At 50.1% G+C, this 23,558-nt stretch overlaps 1 protein-coding gene and 1 long non-coding RNA gene across 5 annotated transcripts; one reads left to right on the top strand and one right to left on the bottom strand.

Annotated features, from left to right (window-relative positions):
• Positions 1-1,274: 1,274 nt before the first annotated feature.
• Positions 1,275-7,508, top strand: LOC113458194. Of its 2 annotated transcripts, XR_003378615.1 has the most exons (5): positions 1,275-3,762; positions 4,457-4,584; positions 4,896-4,968; positions 5,080-5,230; positions 5,533-7,508. It is a non-coding gene; the product is annotated as an uncharacterized LOC113458194 (long non-coding RNA). The 2 variants fall into 2 exon arrangements; XR_003378614.1 differs by having other exon boundaries at positions 1,275-4,584.
• A 5,190-nt stretch (positions 7,509-12,698) lies between these two features.
• Cln8 (CLN8, transmembrane ER and ERGIC protein) lies at positions 12,699-21,981 on the bottom strand. Of its 3 annotated transcripts, XM_026788818.1 has the most exons (4): positions 21,730-21,981; positions 19,989-20,224; positions 15,226-15,883; positions 12,699-14,123 (listed from the first exon to the last, which is right to left on the bottom strand). In XM_026788818.1, the coding sequence occupies exons 3-4, from the start codon at positions 15,766-15,768 to the stop codon at positions 13,797-13,799; spliced, it is 870 nt and encodes a 289-aa protein (XP_026644619.1). In that variant the 5' UTR covers positions 15,769-15,883; positions 19,989-20,224; positions 21,730-21,981; the 3' UTR covers positions 12,699-13,796. The 3 variants fall into 3 exon arrangements, with proteins under 3 accessions (XP_026644619.1, XP_005366293.1, XP_005366292.1); XM_005366236.3 differs by lacking the exon at positions 19,989-20,224 and having other exon boundaries at positions 21,890-21,981; XM_005366235.3 differs by lacking the exon at positions 19,989-20,224.
• Between the last annotated feature and the right edge of the window lie 1,577 nt (positions 21,982-23,558).

Raw genomic sequence — 23,558 nt, forward strand, 5'->3', positions numbered from 1 at the left:
GCAGAGCAGATATCACATCCATCATGACCCCAGCATCCACCTTCTGGCAGACTTTCTCCTGTGGGCAGGGGACATCAGGAGGACAACCCATTGGATCTGGAGTATCCACCCTGCCCTGCCTGCTTAGGCCGTCCGGACTGCTCAGCGTCAGCTGCTTCTGGTCCTGCCACTACAGGGGCTAGAAATCCAGACCCAACAGTGACCTCAGATCACCAACTCTCTGGACCGTTTTACAGCTTGCCGGTCGCCGGGAGGCTCTTGTTTTTCGGACCCGAGTCCTTGCACAACTCCCTAGAGCAGAAAGCTATGCTTGGAGAGCCTATCTTCGGCCAGATTCCTGATCCTGGAAGGGTGGCGCTGTGGAGACCAGGAGTATTACACTATGGGCCATGGTGAGTATGGAAGGGCCTCCCAAGTGTCTGCATAGAAAAGCACTGGGATATTCTGGAAGGGCCTTTCTGGGTAATTGAACTTGATCAGAATAAACCTTTGTTTTGTCAGTGTAAAGGAAAGCAAATCATTAAACAACTACTAAAAAAAAAGACAGCAACCATCAAAGTGCTACCTAGTCTAGTTAGTGCTTGGTCCCATGCCAGACTGTTAACTCTCCCGCAAAGCAATGAGAGCTGTGGGAAGGCCAGGCTTCCTAGAGACTCTAATCTCACTTAACTAACTGCAGAATGAGTTAAAGAGATATCTGTTCCACATTTAGTGTCCACAAAGCCGGTGTGCTCTGTAGTTAGGTACTTCCCTGTAGAATCAGGCTACAATGAGTGAGGAAATCAGATGACAGCTTAAGTACGCTGATACTCCATAGTTGTAAGCAGCACTCGCTGAAGTTATGGGAATGGACTGTGTTGTTTTCTAATGCTCTCTCAGACCTGTCTGAACACACGGAAGACTCTCCTATTGTCTCTGTGGAAGACCTTTGGGAAGCTACTCAAAGAACTGGACATTTTTTTTCCTTTTTTTATTATTTTTTATTCTTTTCCTTTTTTTAAAGAAAACAAACTATCTTTTTCATTTTTCATACCAATCCCAATTCCCACTCCCTCTCCTCCTCCCATCCCTTCCATTTACCTCCCACCCTACCCCCCATGCACTCCTCAGAGAGGGTAAGGCACATTGCTTTGGGGAAGGTCCAAGGCCCTCCCTACTGTATCTAGGCTGAGCAAGATATCCATTCAAAGAGAATAGGTTCCCAAAAAGCCATTACAAACAGTAGGGATAAATCCTGCTGCCATTGCCAGTGGCCCCACAGTTTGCCCCAGCCATGCAACTGTCTGTCACTCACATTCAGAAGGACTGGTTTGGCACTCTGCTGGTTCGTGGAGAACATTTTCTAAGCAACTTTCAGGGAGGAAATATGTCTGTTTGATGGCATTTTCTGCTGGAGAAAAGAGCACACAGCATCCCCCAAGGCCGTGAATGAACCCCGGAGTTCAGGAGGATCACAGCAGGCAGGGCCAGAAAGGAGTTGGGCAGGCTCACGCCCTTCCAATCTATTGTGGTTTCACACATGGCCATGTTTGTGAGCCCACAGGTGGAAGTGGGGACTTTCCATCTTAAGTCCTCTTTGACCCACGGTATACCAAGAAAAGTTAGGCTTAATTATCAAACATTTAGGGAGTTTCTCTTTATTATCATGTAAATACATTTATAAATACATAAATATATTTAGTTATGCAAGTAAAGCTTAAGTCTACTGTGGCCCAGCAGTATATGGTTTTAATCTTTTAACCTATTAAAGACATTTTATGACTAGCACTGTGCTCACAGATGTTCTATGAGCATTGAACTACATCTGTTATGTAATCAGACTCATGTGCTCCATTCAGTGATGTAATGTTTTGAACCTGTCAATTAGGTCATGACCTTTCCCGATGGTTTTTATCTGCCTGTTTGTCAGATACCGAGAATGGTGTATTACAGACTTCAGTTGTCCCTACCCATTCAGCATTGCCCTAAGCATCTAAACAATGTACCGAGTAAACCAAATAGTGTAAGGAGAGGGGTGCTAGGCACAGCAAATATGATTGTTAAAAATTTAATCTTAGAACCAAATTTGAAAAATGAATCACAGACTAAATGTAATGATTGTCAAGTTTCTAGAAGAAAACAGGGTAAAATATCTTACTGAACTCCAGATAGGACACAGAATACCCTAACCACTCAAAAAGCACTGAATGGCCTTTAGTCAAGACTTAACAATTCCCACTCATCTCATGGTGTGGTCAAAATGAAAAGATCAGCCACAGCTCCAAGTAGATATTGTTAGTCTACTGCTAGGGCTTCTGTGTGGAATGTGCCTCCCACCACAGGTTCACATAGTTCAGCACTTGGTCCCCAGCTAGTGGCACTGTTTGGAGATTGTGAATCCTTAGGGTGTGGCGTCTAGCTGGAGGAAGAGGGTTACTGGGAGGGTGTGCCTTGCGGTATATACCCCAACCCCCCTTCCTGCCCACTCCATTTCTTGTTCGGTACCATACCATAAGCGCTACCCATGCTCCTGCCACTAAGAAGCCACTCATCACCATGCCTTCCCTGCCATGACAGACTGTGCCTCTTCAAACCGTAAGCCAAAACAAACCCTCCTCTTTTAAGCACCATATTCTTAGGCTAATATTTGGCAACAGTGATCAGAAAACCGATATATATATATAACCGTATTTTACCCTTACCCCGGAACTGTTGCCTTTGTCCATGTCGTGTTGCTATAATAGTGTCTGAGAATGGGTAATTTCTATTGACTGATTACATACAGTTCTCACCTTCCGGGCCAACAGTTCCCATATTCTAGTTTGTATTCTATTTCTGTGTTAAAGACCATGACCAAAAGCAACCTGGAGAAGAAAGGATTTGTTTCAGCTTATAACCCCCAGGTTATATCATCACAAAGGGAAGTGAGAGTGGAGATCTGGAGGCAGCACCTGAAGCAGAGACCATGGAGGGATGTTTCCTGGCTTCTTTCCCATGGTTTGCTCACCCTGCTTTCTAAAACCAGCAGGATCGCTCGCCCAGGGGCGGTACTGTCCCTAGCAGTCTGGGTCCTTCCACTCCAAAGGTTGATCAAGAAATGCCCAATAGCCAGTCTGATGGAGACATTTTCTCAACTGAGTTTCTTTCTTCCCAGATGACTCTAGCTTGTATCCAGCTGACAAAAAATTAGGCAGCTCATAGGGAATGGGACTTCTTGGTGCCTCATTCAGGGGTGGAAGAGAGAAAGGCACATAGGGTGGCACACCAAAAAAACATGAGTTTCAAAGTACTACACTCCACGAGAAAGCCCATGGAGCACATGCCTTCAGTTAAACTCAAAAAGGAACTAAAGCCATCTATGGTGATGGGAACCAGAACAGAGGGCTCTGAGAATTGCCTGGGAAAGAACTAAGAAGACTTTGGGGAGGTTGATTTGAGATACAGGCACATAGAAATGTCTAGATTGTAAATGATTAACCAAACAGAGCACACAAAAGTATTTTGTGAGTCATATTTTATTCATATGGTCTGATTGTATCCCCCAAAGTTCATATGTTGAAACTTAATTGCCGAAGTGATTACCAAGAGTAGGACCCTAAGGAAGTGATGAAGTCATCACGGTACCTGACTCGCCCTGCATGAATGGATTAGCATTCTTCCACACTCCCTTCTCCCTTCCCTTCCACTGTGAAGGCACAGACTGCCAGATAGCAGCTTGGTGGTAGACACGGGTCCTCAGCAGACATCGTTCCTGCCTTGACGGTGACTCTGGCCTACAGAACGGTAAGAAATAATGGTTATAAACTACCCAGGGCAGGGTAGTTATTATTAGCAGCAAGACCATACAAAGGTAATTACACACCAATGCAAAGAGGAGTTTGGGTACAGTCTGCTATCATTATTTATCACACATGGCCCAGGGTGGCCTCTAACTCCATATGTAGCTGAAGATGATCTGAAACCCTGGATCTTCCTGCCTCCAGCCCCTATGGGCAGGCGCCACCATGCCTGTCTGAGCTGACCACTCTCTGTGCCCTCCCACCCTGTGTCGTGTCTGTTTGGTATGTGTGCACATGAGCATCTTATGTGTGAATGGGAACACATGCATGTCGCACTGTCCATGTGAGAGTCTGAGGACAACACAGGGAGCTGGTCCTTGCCTTCCACTGTGAGACAATCTCTTGCTGTTTGTGGCTGCACACACCACGCTAGCTGGCCCATGGGTGTTGAGAGATTCTCCTTTCTCTGCCCTCCATCCTGCTGTAGCATCTGTGCTCCTTCATCCAGCTTTTGGTGGTTCTTAGTGTGTTTCTATTGCTGTAATGAATGACCAAAAGCAACTTGAAGTGGGAAGGGTTTGTTTGGTGGTTCTAGGGACAGCTTGGGGATGTGATTACCCAGAACAAAAGTGGGTTTGGGTAGGGAGCAGTGCTCACTCTCCTGATTGTGATGGAGACTTTACAAGTTACACTTGCAGGCCTCTGAACTCACTACGATGCTCCCCGTACCAGTGTGCAATCTGTCTTCTCTCACATCTCGGCAAAGCCACGAAGATGCTGAGCTGAACCGCCTGGATGGATGGCATCTTTGTCTGATAAACCTCTGGTGAGCCACCCGCGGCTAAGACTAAAGCAGCGCTGTCCTGATTCCCATGACTGTCCCTGTCCACAGAAAAATGAATCTGAAGTGCTAGGGTTAAACTAAAATTATGTTCTGGGTGCCAGACAGCCATTGGCACTTCTCCCAGTAGGGGATGCCCGACAGGACGATAGCAAGGAGTTCATGACAAGGGTATCTGCCAGCATCCCAGGACAAGGCCAGAATCCCCAGACTGCAGGACCAAGTGTCCCTGGCTGCCACCTGCCAGATGCCCTTGTTGACACTGCAATACCTCCAAACCCTCTCCCTCCATCTAGCTCACAGAAGCTACCTCTGACCCAGCTACTCGTCATCGTCACTTCAGAACAGGCTGGGGACTCTTTGGTGGAGGTAAGAGTGGACAGATGCATCAAGGAAAGTAGCTTCGAACAACAGGAAGTGGGCGCTCCACGCACACACAGATTGCCCAGACTGAACATGCTCCTTGTGTATCTCTCTAAGGGATCATGCAGTTCAGGGATGAAGTCACACAGCTTAAGTGGCCAGTCCTGCCTCCCACAGAGCTCTGACCTCCTCAGCCCTCATCTCATGCACCCAGGGTCTCTGGGTGTGTCACCAGCCTGAGCTTTGACCTGCTAACTGATGCACATTGGTAAGCTAAAGAAGGCGCAGCTTGGCAGTCCATGCCCTTGGGCTTTCTCACCATAGAGATCTAGTTCTGTCCCTGCCTCCACCTAGGCTTCCTGTGATAAACGGAGGCCAAAGGGAGAGATGCTGACACTACGAAACAGAGGTGACTTTGGGACCACGGAGATAAGGCTGGCTCTCACTGGGGCTCTTTCAGTGGCTCTGTACAATGCCGTGGGAGAAGGGCACATTGTTCCTGTGGGGAACAGGGACCTTTTGTCTCAGGGCTTCTGCAACAACTGCCTGTTTTCTTGCTTTGCTCACTAGAACTGGAGGGAGAGGCGAGGAGCAAAGATGGCCAAGAGGAGAAAGTGATTCCTCAGAAGAACAGAAGGGCACCTGCCAGGGGTTGGGGGTTGGGGGTGGGTGGTGGTGGACACTTTAACCAAATGCTTTCCATCTCTGACTCCTGTGATCCAGTGGGGTATCGAGAGAGAGCACCCTCTTCACACAGGCCCACCACAATAGCCTCTGTCTTCTCGGCCCTCAGGGTGCTCCCAGGGCCCTCTGCTCTGTCCAGTTGGCCTCAGGCAGCACAGGACTAGGCAGCTCAAAGAGCGGTAGTGGGGGGATGAAGGAAAGAGACACCTTAATATCCCTATCAGAACTGGTTGAGTCCTGTGTACCAACAAAGGGAGCAGGAAAAACAAGCAGCCTGGGCAACCATGATGAGAGGCATGCCAAGGACAGACAGTCTGTGGCTCACAGAGAGGCAATCAGCTCGGACTCTATCATAGGCATACGTTCTGGTGAGAGATGAGCGTCTCTGGACCACATCTGTGTTGAAGATCCAGCAGACAGACAGACTCAAACTGCATGGTTGTAGAGAATTTGACTGTCACACAGAGAGAGCCGAAATTATCTTGAGCTGTCTTTAGTCCCCTTAATAGACACTCACTTCCAACCTCTGTGTCTGACTTAAACTCTTGGTGGTTTTTTGCTGGGGAGACAGGAACAAAGGTCTATTCACCAGATAGGGTATTAAAGGCAGACGATGGCACCCAAGTCCATCTGGCGGAAGCAGAGTTTTCTGGGGTTACTTCTAGGAGCATGGACAACCCAGAAGCAGCTGCATAGCTGAACTACCACCTGAGCACAGGTGGTGACTCATAAAATCCGCATCCTTGGACCCCTGCACAACTGGCAGGCAGACGAGGTTTCCTCTGGGGAGAGCCTCCGTGATTCTTCAAACTTTCTGACCTTCTTATCTTGTTAGTTTCTGTAGCTGCTGGAGCCCTAGGACCCTCCCCCTAACCCCCCTCCCCAAATCCACCCTTGCCCCAGGAGGAAAAGCTTTCGTTAGAAGGAAATAGGTATAAAAGAGGTTAGCATGAGGTCACTGGCTTCCATCAGACCTAAAGCTAAGGTCATCAGGTAGCACCCGAAACCCAAAGCAGGACTTCCTGTTCTTCTGCAGCCCAGCTAACTGGTGTCCCTGTCAACACATCTGGCAAATGCACCGATCCACTACTTCTTTCGTTTTGTGACAGAAAAAAGTTACCGTAGCCTTTTCCTACAAACCTGTCTCTGTTTCCCTGGACCACATCTGGCCCAGAATAAATGGCTTCTTACTCTCTTTGAAGTGAGCACCATGGTTCGTATTTATGCTAGAGTCACACCTGTGCAGCTAGTCACCCCAAAGATTCAGCAGTGATCAGATTCACATCAGTGGCTCAGGACCAAAGATAAGTAAGAGACCTTTAACAGGGCAGGACAGTCCCTCTGAATATGGGGAAGCTCAGGGAAGGGCTCTCTCTGGGAGTTCTGGAAGTGAAAGTGTGTGTCAGAGTGCTGGAGGCTAGGGAAAAAAGAAGCAGAGCTTGAGAAGGGACAAGGGACTGACCTCTATTTCACCTCAGGAAATGGAGGCTGAGGTGTGGCCTCCCTGGTCATGCTATGGGCAAGAAGAGGCAAACTATGTATCCAGTTAGAACATCCTTCTCCCCGGCACCCAGAGTCCAGCCTGGAATTTCATCACTATCATTACAAAGCAACATGCTAGCATTACCATTCTCCTCAGAAGCTGACTGACTTCCAGAAAGGAAGGTCAGCGAATGCTATTCCTGTACGTTCACACTGAAGCCTCACAGGTCTGCAGGCCCCTGCCTCCACCCTAGGACCTGCCTTGGTCTGAGCTGCTATCAGGGCCGACAGGGTGACCCTACCTGAATGCGTCCATTCGGCACCTGATTCAGTATTTGAGTTTTTAAGATATTCTGAAACAGACACAACAGAAAAATCATCTTTACTGACTCATTGAAAGAACTTTTAGCTGGGGCTGGAGAGATGGCTCCATGGTTAAAAGCGCTGAATGATCTTCAAGAGGACTTGAGTTTGATTCCCAGCACCCACATGGCAGCTCAAAACCCTCTGTAACTCCAATTCCAGGGACGCACTGTTCTCTTCTGGCTGCCTGCGGCACCAGGCACCAACATGGTACATAGACATACGTGGTTTGACTAGGAATGCCCCCGCCATAGACTTACATGTTTAAATGTTTGGCCCATAGGGAGTGGCACTATTAGGAGGTGTCACCTTGTTGGAGTAGATATGGCCTTGCTGGAGGAAGTGTGCCACTGTGGAGGGAGATCTTGAGGTCTTATAGGCTCAAGCTATGCCCAGTGCGGCACATTCTCCTTCTGTTGCCTGCGGATCAAGATGTAGAACTCTCAGCTCCTTCTCCAGCACCATGTCTGCCTGCACACTGCCATGTTTCTCGCCATGACGATAATGGGCTAAGTAAGCATCTGAACTATAAGCCAGCCCCAGTGAAATGTTTTCCGTTATAAGAGTGGCCACGGTCATGGTGTCTCTGCACAGCACCAAAACCCTAAGACAACATACATGTAGTCAAAACAGTCATACACAGAAAAATTATTAATTCATCAATTAATAAGAATTATTAGCTAGTTGTGGTGGACTGTAATTGTAATCCTAGCACAGGGAAGCTGAGGCAGGAGGATGGCGCTTTTTCAGGTACACCTCAAACAACAACAAAAGCCCACAGCTTCTTAGAGGCTATTAGACTAGAATAGCCCTAGATAGTTGCTTAAATCACGTCACATTTCATATACACAAAGGAAAAAACTCATGAACCATATCTCCTACCGCCAACAGCATACAATTAGACCATATCTGGAATCTCAGTTTCCTTGCTCCCTGCTCTGAGGAAACCCAGGAGATGGGCATGGGGAAGGAAATAAGTTGATATTGCTCGGCCCAGAAGGGGCAAGGACAGTTCCCAGTCTCCTCTCCCTTGCTAACTGCAGCCTCACAAAGGCGGGGAAGTGCACTTGTGTGGATTTAGCTGTAAACCTTAATTATCAGAGCTAGAGGTCTCCATCATGAGGGAGGAGTCCCCACTGATGCCACTAATTATCCTCACCCCCCAAATGGAATTTTCTAGAGACGCTCCGATCCCCACTATGATCTCATAACACCAGTGCCAGGCCTCATGGGCATTCGAGCAGCAGCCTTCCTCTGGGCTTATTTGATCGCCAACTCATGATCTCACTCACGTTCTGAGAAATTCCCAGAGCAAGGCAAGACTAGACTATTCCACTCTGGTTAGGGAATTCCACACAACCAAATCCCCCCCTTTGCTTGTCTTAATCAGGTTACCAAAATTAACATTATCATGGAGGGGCAGACAGATCAAGACTTCTGACTTGACACTCCACGGGAGACCAGGTTTACATGGTACTCTAGGCCAGATGTGTGCCTTGAACCCACCAGTCTGACAAACGTCATACCGGTAAACCAGAGGGACGGTGCTAACATCACCAGCTGCTGCAGAGGCTGAGGAACCACGGCAGGCTGACAGACACAGGAGACATGACTCAACCGTCCTGGAGAGGGAGGACACACAGGAAGGAACTGTCAGGATGTAATTAGATAAAAAGCCTGGACTCCGGCTGAGCCGGCAGAGTTACACATGGAAATGTTTTTGTCCCTAAAAGTACCGAGTACCAAGAGGTAAAGGGGTACCAAGCCAGAAGTGATGAGCCTGGTAGTCTCAGCAGGCAGGAGGGCTGAAAATCCATTTTGAAGGCAGCCCGGGTAGTATGGGGAGACCCATCTCCAAAGGAAAAGATAGGGGACAAAGGGATTCTTAAAACTGAGTGACAAGGAGATAGGCAATGAGACAGGCTGGGAAGAACTGCTTTACCTTGTGACCGAACACTAGAAATTGGCAAATCTGAAAGGGAAAAAAAAGTCAGTGAAAGGCATTTTGGCTTCCCCCCCCCCCAGCTTTTATATTAAACAAAGTGTTGGAAATAAAAGAAAATGAGATGGGGTAACTTACTTTAAACTCAGAGCCTGGCTCCTGAACTGACAAAGGGGATCCTGAAAGGTCAGTGACCCCCATCCTGGAAGTGTCCACTGAGAGTAACTGTTCATATGGAAGGGGCTGGTGAGGCAAGGGGGAGCCTTGTGTTGCTCTTTGGAGGCTAGGTGTCCAATCCTGCATCCTTTGTTCCTGACTATCCCTCAGGCGGGTCCTTGCAGTGACAAGAGCAGATGGCCCTGAAGATATGACTACACCAGGCAGAGAGGAACAGGAAATGGGGGTGGGGGAGACCCTCTGCTTTCGTAGCTAACCTTCCTTTGGGAAGAAAAAAGAAGCATACATCGTCCAGGAGCCCTTCCGTGTTTGCTGGTCAGTTCCACCAAATGTGAACACAAGGGTGATCAGGAAGACAGGGAACCACTACAGAGGGTCCACTGGCCACGAGTTCAGTGTAACTGAGCCAAACAAGAGTCACAGATTATGAAATGAAAACCACGTTTGTTTGTTTGTTTTTTCCTGAGCTTTATAGTGCTGTACGATGTACATTTGAGCCAATCACAGAGCTAAGGAAAGCACACATGGGAGGGAGCTACAGCCCATCTCTGGCTCAGCAGCAGGCTGTCCCTCCTCTGTTTGTTTTGTGTGGAAACAATGTTTCTGGGTGGACCTAGTGTGCTGAGAAGTCCCTGGAGCCAGGAGAACCCAGGCAGAGATGCATGCACTGTGCTTCTGAGACTCTGTGGCTCACACAGCAGTTCTGAAAGCCAACACAGCCGATGCTGTGAAAGTTACCGGGACTGCAACCAGTTTTCTTTTAAACTTTTGGAGGGATTTCTGTCCCCCACCCCATCCATCCTTCCTCCTCAATTGCTCAGAAAGGGGCAGGCCTCCCATGGGCTTCAGCAAAGTATGGCATCAAGCTTAGCAGGGGGTCTTTAGACAGCAAGGTTTGCATCTATAACCTTTAAGGATTTCAACTTTGGGTTCATTTTTGAAGTACGTTGACGAGTTTGGCGCTATTTGTTCAACATGGCGAACTAACAGGAAATGCAAAGCCTCCAACAGACTAGAGCCTAACAATGAAATCACCAAATATAAACCAGCAGGATGGCAAACAGGAGGTGAGTTCTCATGGCAAGTTCCAAGTTGGAAGCTGGAGCACTCTGCGTTAGACACATCTAGAACCCAAGGCTCCAGAGGCAAGGTAGGGCTTGTCCCTCTGACCCAGGGCTCAGGCTACACTGTGAGCAAAGTCATGACAGAAGCAACATTCACTCGGAGTCAGCAGAGAAAAGATAGATAATGAAGGTCTCTTTCTCTCTCCTCTCTCATTCCCATGCAGACCGCCTGCCTGCCCGGGTCTCTTCCCAGGGCCCTCCTTGCTGTGTGGGTTGGAGATGGCTCCCTGGCCTCTATCCTGTCTTACCTTGTTAAAAGTACCCTCAGCAAACATTTTGTCTCCCTTCTGGGTTGGCATGTCTTCTGCCACACACAGGAACACACAGGATACCTGCCAATTGTTGGTTTGTCCGCTCACTTGCCAACGGCTGGGCACCCATACCTGGAATAGGTCAGGGAACCAGAGACGCTAGCCCTCGTGTGGCTCATGAAATCCTACTGGCACTGAGTGTGCCAACACTCTTTTGGCACTAGCATTTGAATGCACCTCTCCAGAGCCATGTTGATACGTCACATCCACAGTGGGGAGCTGAGAGGGGCCTCCTCACAGCCATTGGCTTCCACAAGCAGCAATGGACCCGGCCAGAGGACATGTAAGTCGCCATGTTCCAAGCTATGATCAGAGCCTTCTGAAGCCCTAACTAAGTTAGAATTATTTTGTCTTTTCAGTCCTTCTGCTCCTTGGAGATACAACATCCCTTCCTCCCAGAGGTAAAGCAATGTCCTACTGTAGGAAGGACCAGGCCTCTTCCTGACTGAAGCCACCAGCATCTGACCTTGGACCTCCAAGTCTGTAAAACTAGATGTGCTTAGTTTCTGCTTTTTCTCTGGGACAGGCTCAGGTGTTGTCTCTACAGCACACAGCACAGACAATCCCCATCAGGAGGGTCGCACAGGCTGTGTGAACAGGTGCATCAGAGCTCAGGCAGAGACCTGGCCTCTTGCTAGCAATGCCACTGTGGACAGTCACCACCTGTCTGGACCTCAGCTTCTCCAGCTAAACTGTGGGAGCAACAGCGCCTCCTGGGGAGCTGTGTAGAGAGAGCCATGGCAGCCAAACACCTCACAAAAACAATAGCAAATGACCAGTAACTAGCTGTGCTGTCCCAAGCCCAGCTCTTGGGTGAGCCTGTGGCACGCTAAGAGAAATAAGAGCTGGGGCTAAATTAAAGGGGCGGGGGCATGTCATCAGTAAGAGATGGGGAAGACACTGGGCTGTTTGCTGTCACTCAATATCCCTGACCTGTCACAGTCCCTAATTTTGAAAACAACACAGATATAGAAAAGTATTTCTATACCCTGGGAGAAGGGCGGTGCTTTTTTGGTTTTCTGTGCCAATAAGGAAGGAGAGCCTGTGTTCTTTGTGCAGCAGCCGAAGACAGAAGGCAGGCAGGGCCACATACAGGCTACCTCAGTACTCTACCCTTAACCAACGCCGCACCCTGTTCTGATTCCTAACAGGCTGTGCAGGAGTCTTGTGGGGCACACATGCAGCCAGACCTTGACTGGTGTGGGCCACAGCAGGCCAAGCTGTGTCCTCTTCACCACGCCCCTCTCAGAGACTCATCTGGCAAGATAGTAAAGACCACAACGAAGCTATAGCTAGAAAGGGAGGCCACTCTCTAGGCAATAAAGGCAGAGGCTACTGGTCACATCACCCCCAGGGCCTTCCCATCTGACACTCTCGTCTCCAAAGTCCCAGGGAGAAGTCCTAGTCAGGAAGGAGAAGTGTGTGGAACAACCAGAGGCCACCTCAGCCTGGGGACGGCGTCCAGGTGACACACATAAAGACAGAGGATATAGTGTGAGGTCACACTCCTAGAGCAGGCCAGAGAAAGTCAGCTGAACTTTCCTACTGCCTTCTGGTCACATAAAGACTTGCCAACATGTTCTGGACACAGAGTGTTCTCAGACACGCCAACGTGAGCTTGAGCTGGCGTTAGCAGACAAGAACTGGTATGTGTGTCTTCTGAAAATGACCATAACTTTATTAAACTTCTGCCCAGTTAAAAACTGCCAGGCTTGTGCCTGTGCAAAGCAGATATGGGAGCTACAGGATTTCCAGGTAGGGACACAAAATAAAGACTTTTTTAGGATGAAATAAATAGGAGCCATACATCTGATAAAGTTCAAGCACTAGTATCCCAAACATGCTGAGGCCCATGATCCATGGCAAGCTTAAGTCACACATGATTTTCAAGACCAACTACCATCTCAAAGGTAGTTTTGACAAAAATAAACTGTACTTTAATTTATACTTTTAGGGAAAGTTTCTGTGTCCGCCAGTAGCATGGACAGTTGGTGTCTGGACATCCCGCCCACAAACAGTGCACTAAAAAGAACACTTGCCTACATCAGGCAAGCTGTTTGTTCTTGGCAACCCAGGGAGAGCATCTCTAAGTACAGGATCCCTCACAGCCCAGAGGGGAAAAGTCCCTGCCTGCCTTGAAATTGACAGAGCAGAACTGGGGCTAGCCTAGCCACTTTCATCAATCAGAAATAGCTAGAAGATCCAGATCCCATGCCAGGAAGGGTAGATAAACTCTAGGACCTTTCAGCCTTTGAGAAAAACCCTCACCAGAACTGTGTTCTTCTGCCACTTGCCACTAGAGGGTGGTGCTGTGCCACTGGCTTAAAATTCCACATGCTGGGAAATTTTTTTCAAATACCAGCAAATCACATTTTCTTAGGCCGATTCTTTGTAATGAAACAGAACGTGACTCCCAGATAAGGCACGCAGGCTGTGGGTGTGCTGACTCGTCCAGGCCCACACGGGTCCTTCCTAATGAAGTCCTTTCAAGTATTCAGGCTGGCCTCCTCAGCAGCTTGCACACACCATGTCTCCCTTCATGACCCCGACCTGGCAGGCACAGCATGGCTGAGGCCATGCCAGAGGAAGAAGAAGATGACCATGATGGCAAAGCCCTCCTGCAGGCAAAACAAGGTCCCAGTAATACTTCATGGCTACTTCAGAACTAACGCTAAAGGACAAGTTAGTATTCACCTACACAACCTCCTCTGCTCAGAGCTCGGCTGAACCCCGGGCACGCGTCCGCTGGCATCACAGCCTCTTTTTCTGAGGCACCTGGCCATTGGTCCTTTCTTGCCTGCCGCCCTTGGTATCGGACGGCGGCGCAAAGTTCCAGTCGACGGGGTTGAGAAGCTGTTGGGTCTTTTTGTGTGTCCAGTAGGGGTTAATGATGAGCGTGAGCAGGGCCAGCCCACAGAGGAAGAGCGCGAAGTGAGGCAGGTAGAGGCTGTCGACGAGGGCGCCCCAGTGCTGGAAGCACACCCACCACATGTGGTAGGTGAGGATCATGCGGCAGTGGAACATGTGGATCATCAGCCACTGGTTGACCTTCCAGAACAGGGAGTCTGACCAGCCAGCCTGTGGACGAGACAAATACCGCATCAGTACGGGAGGTGGAAAGGTATGGGTGCTCTTCATGCGCTGTGAACTCAGTTCAAAGCAACAGGCTTCTTGCCAGCACTTGCTCTCCAGGGCTTAATTTTGAAGAAAGATGAGAGCCTGGGCCAGTGTCTCATAGTGAGGCCTGCCCTGCTTACTTCCTGCTCCCTAAGGCAAGACTTAAATCTTTCCATCTTGAATTAGCTCATATCTTAGAGCAAATGGGCCCCTTTTATCTAGCAGCAGCGGGCACACACCCCGGAGCAGTCTGGATTGAAGGTACGTCCGGGTTCCTCTAGCTCTTTCACCTCCGAGGGCCTCGGATGAAGGCCAAAATGGACTTTGTGTAGCTCCATGCTATGAGCACATTAGTGAGTTCCTGCAGAAGCTGAGCAGCACCCAATGCCTTGCCATGGACAAAAGCCAAGTCCAGCCAACCCACATAGTCCAGGTGCTGTCCAGCAGCAGCCTTCGAGTCTCCCCAGACTGCCATCCCCAGACACAGGTGTGGCAGCTGCTCCCTCCAGGATGAGGCATGACCCTGTCTGTACTCAGTGGCTAGGGCTGGGCTGCTAGACTCAGGGTCAGCTGTGAGAGCCAGAAGCCAAGGGGTGGGATACCGTTCTGGAGGCAGGACCGCTGGTCTGAGTGAAGGTTCTCCCTGACCAGGAACTAACTTCTGAATCCAGCAAACTAACAAAAGAGAGTTGCTCTCACACAAGCTGACGGACCTCAAAGGCTGAGAACCACAGAGTTAAGGGATGGCCTTGTGAGTGTATGTATAATCACAAATCTCTCCAGAACATTGTAAGTATCGAAGTAAAACGACAATGCTTTCTATGACATATAAACTAGTGACTGAGTCCAAAGAGCCAATCATCTTTCTTTTAACTCTATGACTTAAATGTGAGAAGCTGGAATTCAACCAGATGATGGCTTGCTGCACAGCTGACTCACGGCTGGTCCTGGTGACACTCTGGCTAGTGTGGTACTGCCTGAGGGGACCTGCTCAGTGATTGGCCATGGCACTCCCCCCATCCCCTCACCCACCTTCACAGCACTCCCCTGTTCCCTCACCCACCTTCAGGAGCATCCAGGAAATGCAGGTGAAGGGTGTGCTCATCTCTAACAGAAGAGTGGTCATGGCCAGATAGTGGCCGGCTCTGAGATTCGCCATGGAACCCAGGAACCCAAGAAAGGCGAAGAGGTGGTGGACAACCAAAAACAAGTCAAATGTCCGGAAGCACAGGTTGGACAGGTGGACGGCCACATTCTCAAAGAGGAAGAATCCAGTGGCAGTGGCGACATGAAACCAACACCAGTTCTGCTGCCCGAGAGCTTTGTCAGCGTGGAGCACGGGGTCCCCCAGCAAAGCCCACAGGCCAGCAGCCGTGCTCTGGACACCAAAGACTGCACGGGTAGCGGCCAGGTTCCAGAAGACCTTCTCTTTGGCCAGCAGAGAGCGGTAGGTGGCATTCAGGGAGGATGACAGCTGGTGGCAGACCACGAAGACGCCCAGGTAGAAGACAAAGCCAGCTACCGCCAGGGTCGAGCGGATCTTCCAGGAAGCATAGTCCAGGTCAAAAATGCTCTCCGCCATGACATGGTCGCTTACAGGGGTCATGATCCTGATCTGGATGCCAGGGGTGTCCCTGGGTCAACGCAGGGCTGCTGGGCCTGACACCGCTCCTCACTTTCAGTGAAGCTGTCTCAAGGATCTTTGGGTATCCATTCCCAATCTGAAAAAAGAAAATTCACCTCAAAAGCAGGAAAGCAAAAAGCGCCATGGCTTCCCTCCCACACATGGTCTGCACACCTCCACCCCATCAAAGGACAATGTGGGGGATGTATTTAAGCTTTCTACCTCACTCTGATGCTTGCAGACATACACAAACCCTGCAAGAGACCTACAGATGGCACAAAAGAAGGAACTAGGCTGACCCAGAGATGCCCAGCCACGAAGGGAGGCAGACATGCTCTGACTCGGAAACGGGCTATGCTCTTCCCACAGAACTCGAGTCTCAGCCCTCGCCTTTGCAGCAGTCCGGTCATAAGCGATATAATCCACAATTCCAGACACTGGAATGCACTCTGTTGAGTCACTTTACCTCCAGAGTCTGAGATAAGAACCTTTCCTTCACGCTCTGTGTTTGGGAGAGCTGCTAATAAAAACACCACAATCTCTGCCAAGTCCATGGACATGGGGCCAGGGACACACCTGGGTTCAAATACTACTCCTGCCTGTACTGGCCATGTGACCTTTGGACATGGGACTCAGTTTCCCCAGGAGGAGAGCAGAGATGCTGCGGGACTGAAGCAATGTGTGGTATGTGGTACAGGCTGGGGTTCTCTAATCTGGAACATCCTGAGAGTTCACTTTCTAAAATGGCTGTGTATTTGTTTTAGAGTTCACATCAAAGCCTGACCTGTGATGCATTTCCAGACTCTAGCCGGAACTACTACTGCCAGGACCTACCACTTCCTTTCCGGGGCCCGAACTCAAACGCTCCTGCACCTTGCTCCATGCTCCAGCTCTGAAGCTCTGAATTCTAACTTCTCTGCAGATGCCCCGCCCCTGGACCCGATCAGCCATCTTCAGCCCACCTGCTTCAAATGCTCTCTGGTCTGAGAAGCACCATGCGCTGGGCCAAATGCCTTTCAGACAAACTCGCGTGCCCTCTGTGCCCACACCTGAGCTGCACTCTAGTCTTAACCCCAGCCAGCACCACGGAAGCCCTCAAAGGCAGAAGCCCATCATGCCCATCTTTAAAACCCAGGTGCCTGGTACAGTGGCTGACAGACATAAAATACTTGCTGAATGCATGCAGATTCGAAATTGTGGTTACATGGCAAGAGGTCCCTAGTTTCGATCTGCTTTGTGAAACTGTAAACAAGAGAAGGTCAAGACTGGAGGAAATCGTGAGACCTGACCAGCTCAGCAGTCACCGCAGGCCAGTCCCACAGCGAGCAGGACAAACCCTGATCTTACTTCCTCAGGGGCAAGGAGCCTTGGGGGAAGGAGGCAGAACATGGCAGGGCTGTGCACTCATCAATCATGAGGCAACAGGGCTCAGTACCAGGGCACCACATCAGCCTCCGAACCTAACTCACTCATCTGTGGCCACAGAAAGCACCAGAACACGAGGCTTGTGGGCTTGAGTGCCAGGGCCCACCCCAAAGGACAAAGGAACCCACAGTCATTATGCTCTTAGCTTGGCAAGACGACGTCCTGGAAGAGCTGGTTTCCCCCTCACTCTACACAGGATGCAGTTGTGTGGGCACAACTCGCACGCCCACGTATCCCGATTCCAGGAGCCCTGTGCCACTGTCCTGATGTGTGTTTCCGGACACAAGGAAATGTTCTCTGGAGGTGACAACCCAGAGGCTGTTCTGTAGGAAGCCTACACCCGGGGCTCAAGCCTCGGCTCGTAGCGACACTAGTCTATTTCATGTTTCCAATGACTCCAAAAGCTACTCTCACTGAGACAAAATGTAAGGTGGTCCCACATGGCAGGGGCAACTGGCTCACGAAGGCTCTTCTGAGAAAGAAGCTGGCTTTGAACTCATGATGCCCCCCCCCACCGACCTAACTGAGTACTTAATACCTCCTAACCCAGGCACATTCAAGCCTAGTATAGGGCTAGGAAGGCAGATCTTCTTCCTGGATCTGGAGTAAAAAGGCCCCATTTTGCACTTGTCCACAAGTCATGAGACCAGGCACAAGTTCCCATTCTGGTGCGATTGCATCACTGTGCCAGGAGTCAGCTTCCATGGGGCCTGGGCGGACCCCCAATCTCTACTCGATCTACTTCCTAAATCAAGGGACACAAACACTGTCTCAAGAAGGTTCTGGTTTAGTAAGAGTGGGAGGAACCCCAGAGCCTCAAGATCAGTGGCTTGGCTGAGTGGCTTCTCACAGCTTCCTGGAGCACGGGGGCTAACCCTGGAAATAAAATCTACACGGAAATACAGGATAGTGGAGTGTGAAGCACCGCTGTGTCAGGTGCAACCAACAGTCTGTTTCCCCTTCACCAGAGAGAGGATGGCTCCAAATCTTCAAGGTATCTTTGGAGGGAGGGCATCTAGAGGACATGTCCACATCAATCACTTACACAAGACGCGGAGGAGGAGGAAACGTCCTGGCCATTCCAGATCAGGAGCCAAACAGTTACAGAAAAGGTGACTTATACACCACAACACACACCACACTTCAACACCTATCACCGCTTCCCCCAGGCTGCTTCGGTGCTCAGACCTCCCGCTCTGTAGGTTTCCATAAAGATCCCTGGGCGGCCTGTGACATCTCCGCAGATAACAGCACCAAGCATCCTTCCTCTGGGCAGGCAGCAGCAAGGTAAACTTCAACACCCTCAGCCACGAGAGTAACAGGCCAGGTTCACCTGGCTGGTGTTGGGATGCAGCTGTCCATCCCTCCCCAGAGGCCCTGCTGGTCCCTCTGCAGAGTCATAGCTGTGCCCAGTAGGCAGTTCAGATGTGTATGGGACCAGCTCAGTTCTCCTTTTGCGTCTCTTTCTGCTCCTCAAACCGACCACATCCGTCTCACATTAGAAAGGCAAAAAAGGGGACACTGAGGTCACAGCCATTCCCCTTCTGCATGCCTGCTTCACACCAAGCCCAGCTTGGGGACTTCTCCATACTGCTCACTGCCTGAAGTAAGCTGCACAGTGGCCTGACACTGCTCCCGCCAGTCCTCAAGCTCCCTGGAGGAGCTAAAGGCAGGGCTGAGCCCAGGGCCCAGTGCAACTCACCAATTCTGTGTTCCTCTGAGATGGGGGCAGGGGATGGCTCTCCAAAGCTCCTCTTATATTATAGTCACTGGCCTGAACTCTCCTTGTACTGAACTGTGCCTTTTAAAAAGGAAATCTGCTGGAGAGATGGCTCAGTGGCTGGGAGCACTGGCTGCTCTCCCAGAGGACCCGGGTTCAATTCCCAGCACCCACATGGCAGCTCACAACTGTCTGTTAACTCCAGTTCCAGGGAATCTGACACCTTTATATCAAATGCACAATAAAATAAAGTTAAAAACTTTTTTTTTTTAAAAAAAAAAAAAAACCTCAGTTGTACATAAACGGACGAGGGTGTCAGTTTGGTGCTGCAGTGACCAGAGGGGCCACATCACCAGGAGCTTAGAGTCAGCACCCGTGGAACCCTTCAGCTTTCTATTTTAAGTGAGTTGCTCCAGACTGCTTGGTATAGCAGAACTTCTGTGTTTAGTTAGGATAACGAGCCCCAAACTTGGAACTGCAGTCAGAGGGAATAACCCTGGGACAAAGGGGTCTATTAACGTATCGAAGCTGACACTGGCTGCTAGCTTCTCCCAGAAGCCCCTACCTGTTATGGGGGGAGGGTCCTGGCTAAGATACCCCACCCTGAATTTCTCCAGCCCAGGGGCTGGGCTGCCTTTCCCTCAACTGCTCTTCCCTATATAACCCAGTCATTGCCATTTTGGTTATGCAACTCTTTTTGCTTTTTGGGCCTCTTGGTCTGCTGGTCTCCTGGCTCTCTTCTCTCCCCTCCCCTCCCACGCCATGGCCTGGCTCGGGGTCCTGTTCACTCTGGGCTCTCCCAGATGCCTCTGTTTTCCTTCACCTCTCTGATAAACCTCCCCCTCCACCTAGGAGCCATCATGTCCTCCCTTCTCTCTTCAGTCACCCACCAGATTCACCATTTACCGAGGTGCACAGAGTGGGTCCTAAATCGGGGTGGTCTCTGGGGCGGTGTCTAGGACACTGAAAGCTTCCTTGATTTCTCTTCCCATGGGGTAGGGGAGGGTGCGGGGATGACCCCACAGGCTGTGGTTTCACTGCACCCCAGGACACTCACCAGTTCTGCCTCTCACTCACGTGTCTTAGCTCACTTGGCACTTGTTTTGGTTACTGACAGCAGAAACCCTCCCTCCCTCTGTTTTCTTCTCCACACTGGCTGTCACTCTTCTCTGAGAGGATCAACAGAGCATGCCCATGGGCTAACATGTTCAGGATCACAGGCAGGTGTTTGGTCACAGTATTTCCCCAACATCAAAAGGAATGTATGCTTAAACAAAACTGCAGAGCAGGAGCCTGGAAATGGAGAAATGAAACCTCATTATCCTCCGAGCAAGCTCTAAGCAACACCACCAGTTTCAGGCACACGCTGAGTCAGTCTTTCCCTAGATAAAACCGTTTCCTTTTTAGTAAAAAAGAAGGGATAAACACATGTAAGCTGTTTACTGTTTCTTTGCCTTTGGCAACACATCAGTAAGTCTCCCTCACTAATCCTCTTCCATGTGGTTCTCAGTGGCCTAGGGGGACAGGTTCACCTACCCAGTGTCCTAACAGGGTTCTCCAGGTTCTCATTACCCTAAGATCCTAAGATATTCTGTACTAAGCATCTCAGGGAAAAGACCAGGGAGAACTTCTCTGGGCCTGGAAGGGAGGCCAGAGAAGTGTAAGCGTTGTTTCCATAACAACTAGAACCCGGAAGCTAGGGCAAATCTACTAGAGCTAATAGAAGACCTGGTAGCTGGGTAGGCATCCTATACAATATCAGATGTTTCCTGAATCATGCATGACCTTTTCCAAATGCTCACATTCTTCCTGAAAAGTTTTTTTAAAAAACCATGGAAAGAGCCGGGCGGTGGTGGTGCACGCCTTTAATCCCAGCACTCGGTAGGCAGAGGCAGGCGGATCTCTGGGAGTTCAAGGCCAGCCTGGTCTACAAGAGCTAGTTCCGGGACAGGCACCAAAGTTACAGAGAAACCCTGTCTCAAAAAACCAAAAAAAGAAAATAAATAAATAAATAAATAAATAAATAAATAACCATGGAAACAAATCCAGTGTATAGCTACAGATTTCATATATAAACAGGTAAGAAAATAGTGACAAATTCAAACAGTACTTAGCAACTGCCATCTGCTCCCAATCATTTCAGACTTTTTTTTTAGCTTTTCAAAACAAGGTTTCTCTGTAACTTTGGAGCCTGTCCTGGAACTAGCTCTTATAGACCAGGCTGGCCTTGAACTCACAGAGACCTCCGGCCTCAGAATCCTGGGTGCTGGGATTAAAGGTGTCGCCACCACCTAAGGCCTCAGACACTCACCAAGCAAAGTTCCACCCTATCCTTCCTTATCTGAGCAGCACCACAGGCCCAGAACCCCGTTATCTCCTGTCTAGTGCTGACTCTAGCTAGGTGCTTTATTCCCCTCCCCCTTCACTATATATGCTGACACCACCCAGAGCCACCTCCTGCTGACCAGGCCAACAGGGCCTTTCCTCCTCTGGTCCCATGATGATCAGTCCATGATCAAGCTCCCCAATCCTTAGCACTGTGCAGAGCTAGCCCAGCGTGTCCCACTTTCGCCCCAGATGGTCCGCCCCTTTGCTGCTGCTCCTCGTCGTACCATGTTCTCTTGCGCCCGGTGTCGACCTGTGCAATCGCACCTAGACTGACCCGTCCACTCGCGACCCCGCTGGCCCCATGCATGACCTGGAGGCAAAAGCCAAAACAATGCCTCCTCCCCGGATGGCCAGTCAATGGCAGCCCCAGTGCAGGCGGGGTTGTACACAGGGCGCCCTCCACGCCTCACCTGCATTCAGGTGAGCAGAAGGTGGGCGCCGCCTCTTGGCCCATCAGCTGCTCAGACTCGGCGTCCCCGGGACTCCAGCGCCGTGGACATACCCAGTGCCATGAACCAGACTAGGATACCGGCCGGTGGGTGGCACCGGAGACCTAGACCCCACGCCCACCTGTGTCTCCGCCTCGGTGCCGGGCTTTCGGTCCGTCCCGCCCTGACCGCCGGAGGATTACCCACGACAGTGTCGCGAGCTGAACAAACACAACCCACTGCGCACGCGCACCACCGCCGACAATCCCAGGCCCCGCCCCCGTGGGACACTACCAAGGCAGTCGCAGGGGTGCGGGCCGCACCACCGAGCGCTGCGAGGGCGCCTGGATTTCTGCAGCGAGCTATGCTGGATTTGATTGTCGTGATTCAAGGTGGCTCTGGAATCCTGAAGAAGAGTAGAGAGGGGTCCGTGGGACAATTCCTTAAGAACACTCAACTGAGACCCTACACGACCCCCCTATTTTTCTGCATGGACCTGTCCCCCAAGACCCTCCCCACGTATGCCCACCCGGTCAGTCACCCACCCCGTGTTCCTTGGGCCTCTGAGGTTCCATAGCTGAGGTGAGGGGCAAACCCTTGCAAACGTCTCCCGGTTGGTGTTTCCTCGTTGTGGGCCAGCGCTTGAAGCTGGCATATTGTGCTCAGGCGGGCAGAATGGACCAGAGCGCTTCCCTTACTACAAAAAACATTGCCTTCCGGGTGCTGGCACCCGGCTCCTGTCTGTACAGTGGGTTCTGCTCAAAGTCAAGCCCTGTGCTCCTGCCAAGAGCCGAAGCTAGTTGGCCCTGGATCCCTAGAGACAGCATTACTGGAAGGGCAAAGACCTCCCTACCCCAGTTCACCTATGCCATGCACCTACTCAAGGACCTGTTAGGGCTCGTAGGATAGCAGAGGGCAGAGCAGAATTGGTCCCCTCTCTTTGAGCAGATGGCCAGCCCTTGGAGAAGGGCAGTCACCGAACACAGCAGGACAGTGGCTCCGGAGTCACACAATTGGCCTGCTGCTCCTTGTGCAATGTTAGCTAGTCAGGTGTTTGCAAGTCTTTATCTCTTACCCAGATGCCCACCCTATCCTGGATTGTATCACATCTTATCTTGAGGCAGGATAGCTGGTTAGAAAAGACTCCAGAAGGAATAAACTGTACGTACCTACCCAACTTGCTCCTGGTTCTGATTTTGTCTCTGAACGTACGGGAATTTCAACACAGTTAACCAGGCCACCTGCCAAAGAACGTTTGAGAAACATCACACAGAAGATGGATAAAATGAACTGTGACGTAAGCCCTATGCTATGCCCCTGTGACTTGTGCATAAGGGTCTCTTTGGAAGCGCCACTGAACCATATCTGTTTAGGGGCAAGATTTACATTGACATTCAACTTTCAGGTTTGTTTTTTTGTTTTGTTTTGTTTCCTGTGGCACCTCTGAGCCCACGGTTAGCGCCTCAGTTTGTGTCTCTCCACTTTACTGTTGTAAGCAACTACATGAGACCCTGTCTCAAAATAACAACAACAAAAAATTAAAAAAGGAAAGGAAGGAAGGAAAGAAGAGAGAAAAAAGTGAACTGGGTGAGTTGGCATTGTTTTTGTAATCCTGGCCTTTTGGGAGGTGGACATAGGAAAGTCAGGAGGTTAAAGGTATTCGCCATGTATGGAATTCTTTCTTTCTTTCTCTGGCGACAGGGTTTCTCTGTGTAACAGTCCTGGCTGTCTTAGAACTCAGTTTTTAGATCAGGCTGACCTCTAACTCACAGAGATCCATCTGATTCTTCCTCCCAAGCATTGGAATTAAA

This window comes from Microtus ochrogaster, unplaced genomic scaffold, assembly GCF_000317375.1.
Source record: "Microtus ochrogaster isolate Prairie Vole_2 unplaced genomic scaffold, MicOch1.0 UNK7, whole genome shotgun sequence".
NCBI classification, from domain to species: Eukaryota; Metazoa; Chordata; class Mammalia; order Rodentia; family Cricetidae; genus Microtus; species Microtus ochrogaster.

Excerpts from the sequence above, each read along its gene's own strand:
- Cln8 (XM_005366236.3), bottom strand. The coding sequence starts at position 15,768 with ATGACCCCTGTAAGCGACCATGTCATGGCGGAGAGCATTTTTGACCTG. Across the intron at positions 14,124-15,225 it reads TTTCCTGGATGCTCCTGAAG|GCTGGCTGGTCAGACTCCCT; the intron begins GTGGGTGAGGGA and ends TCTCGTCCACAG.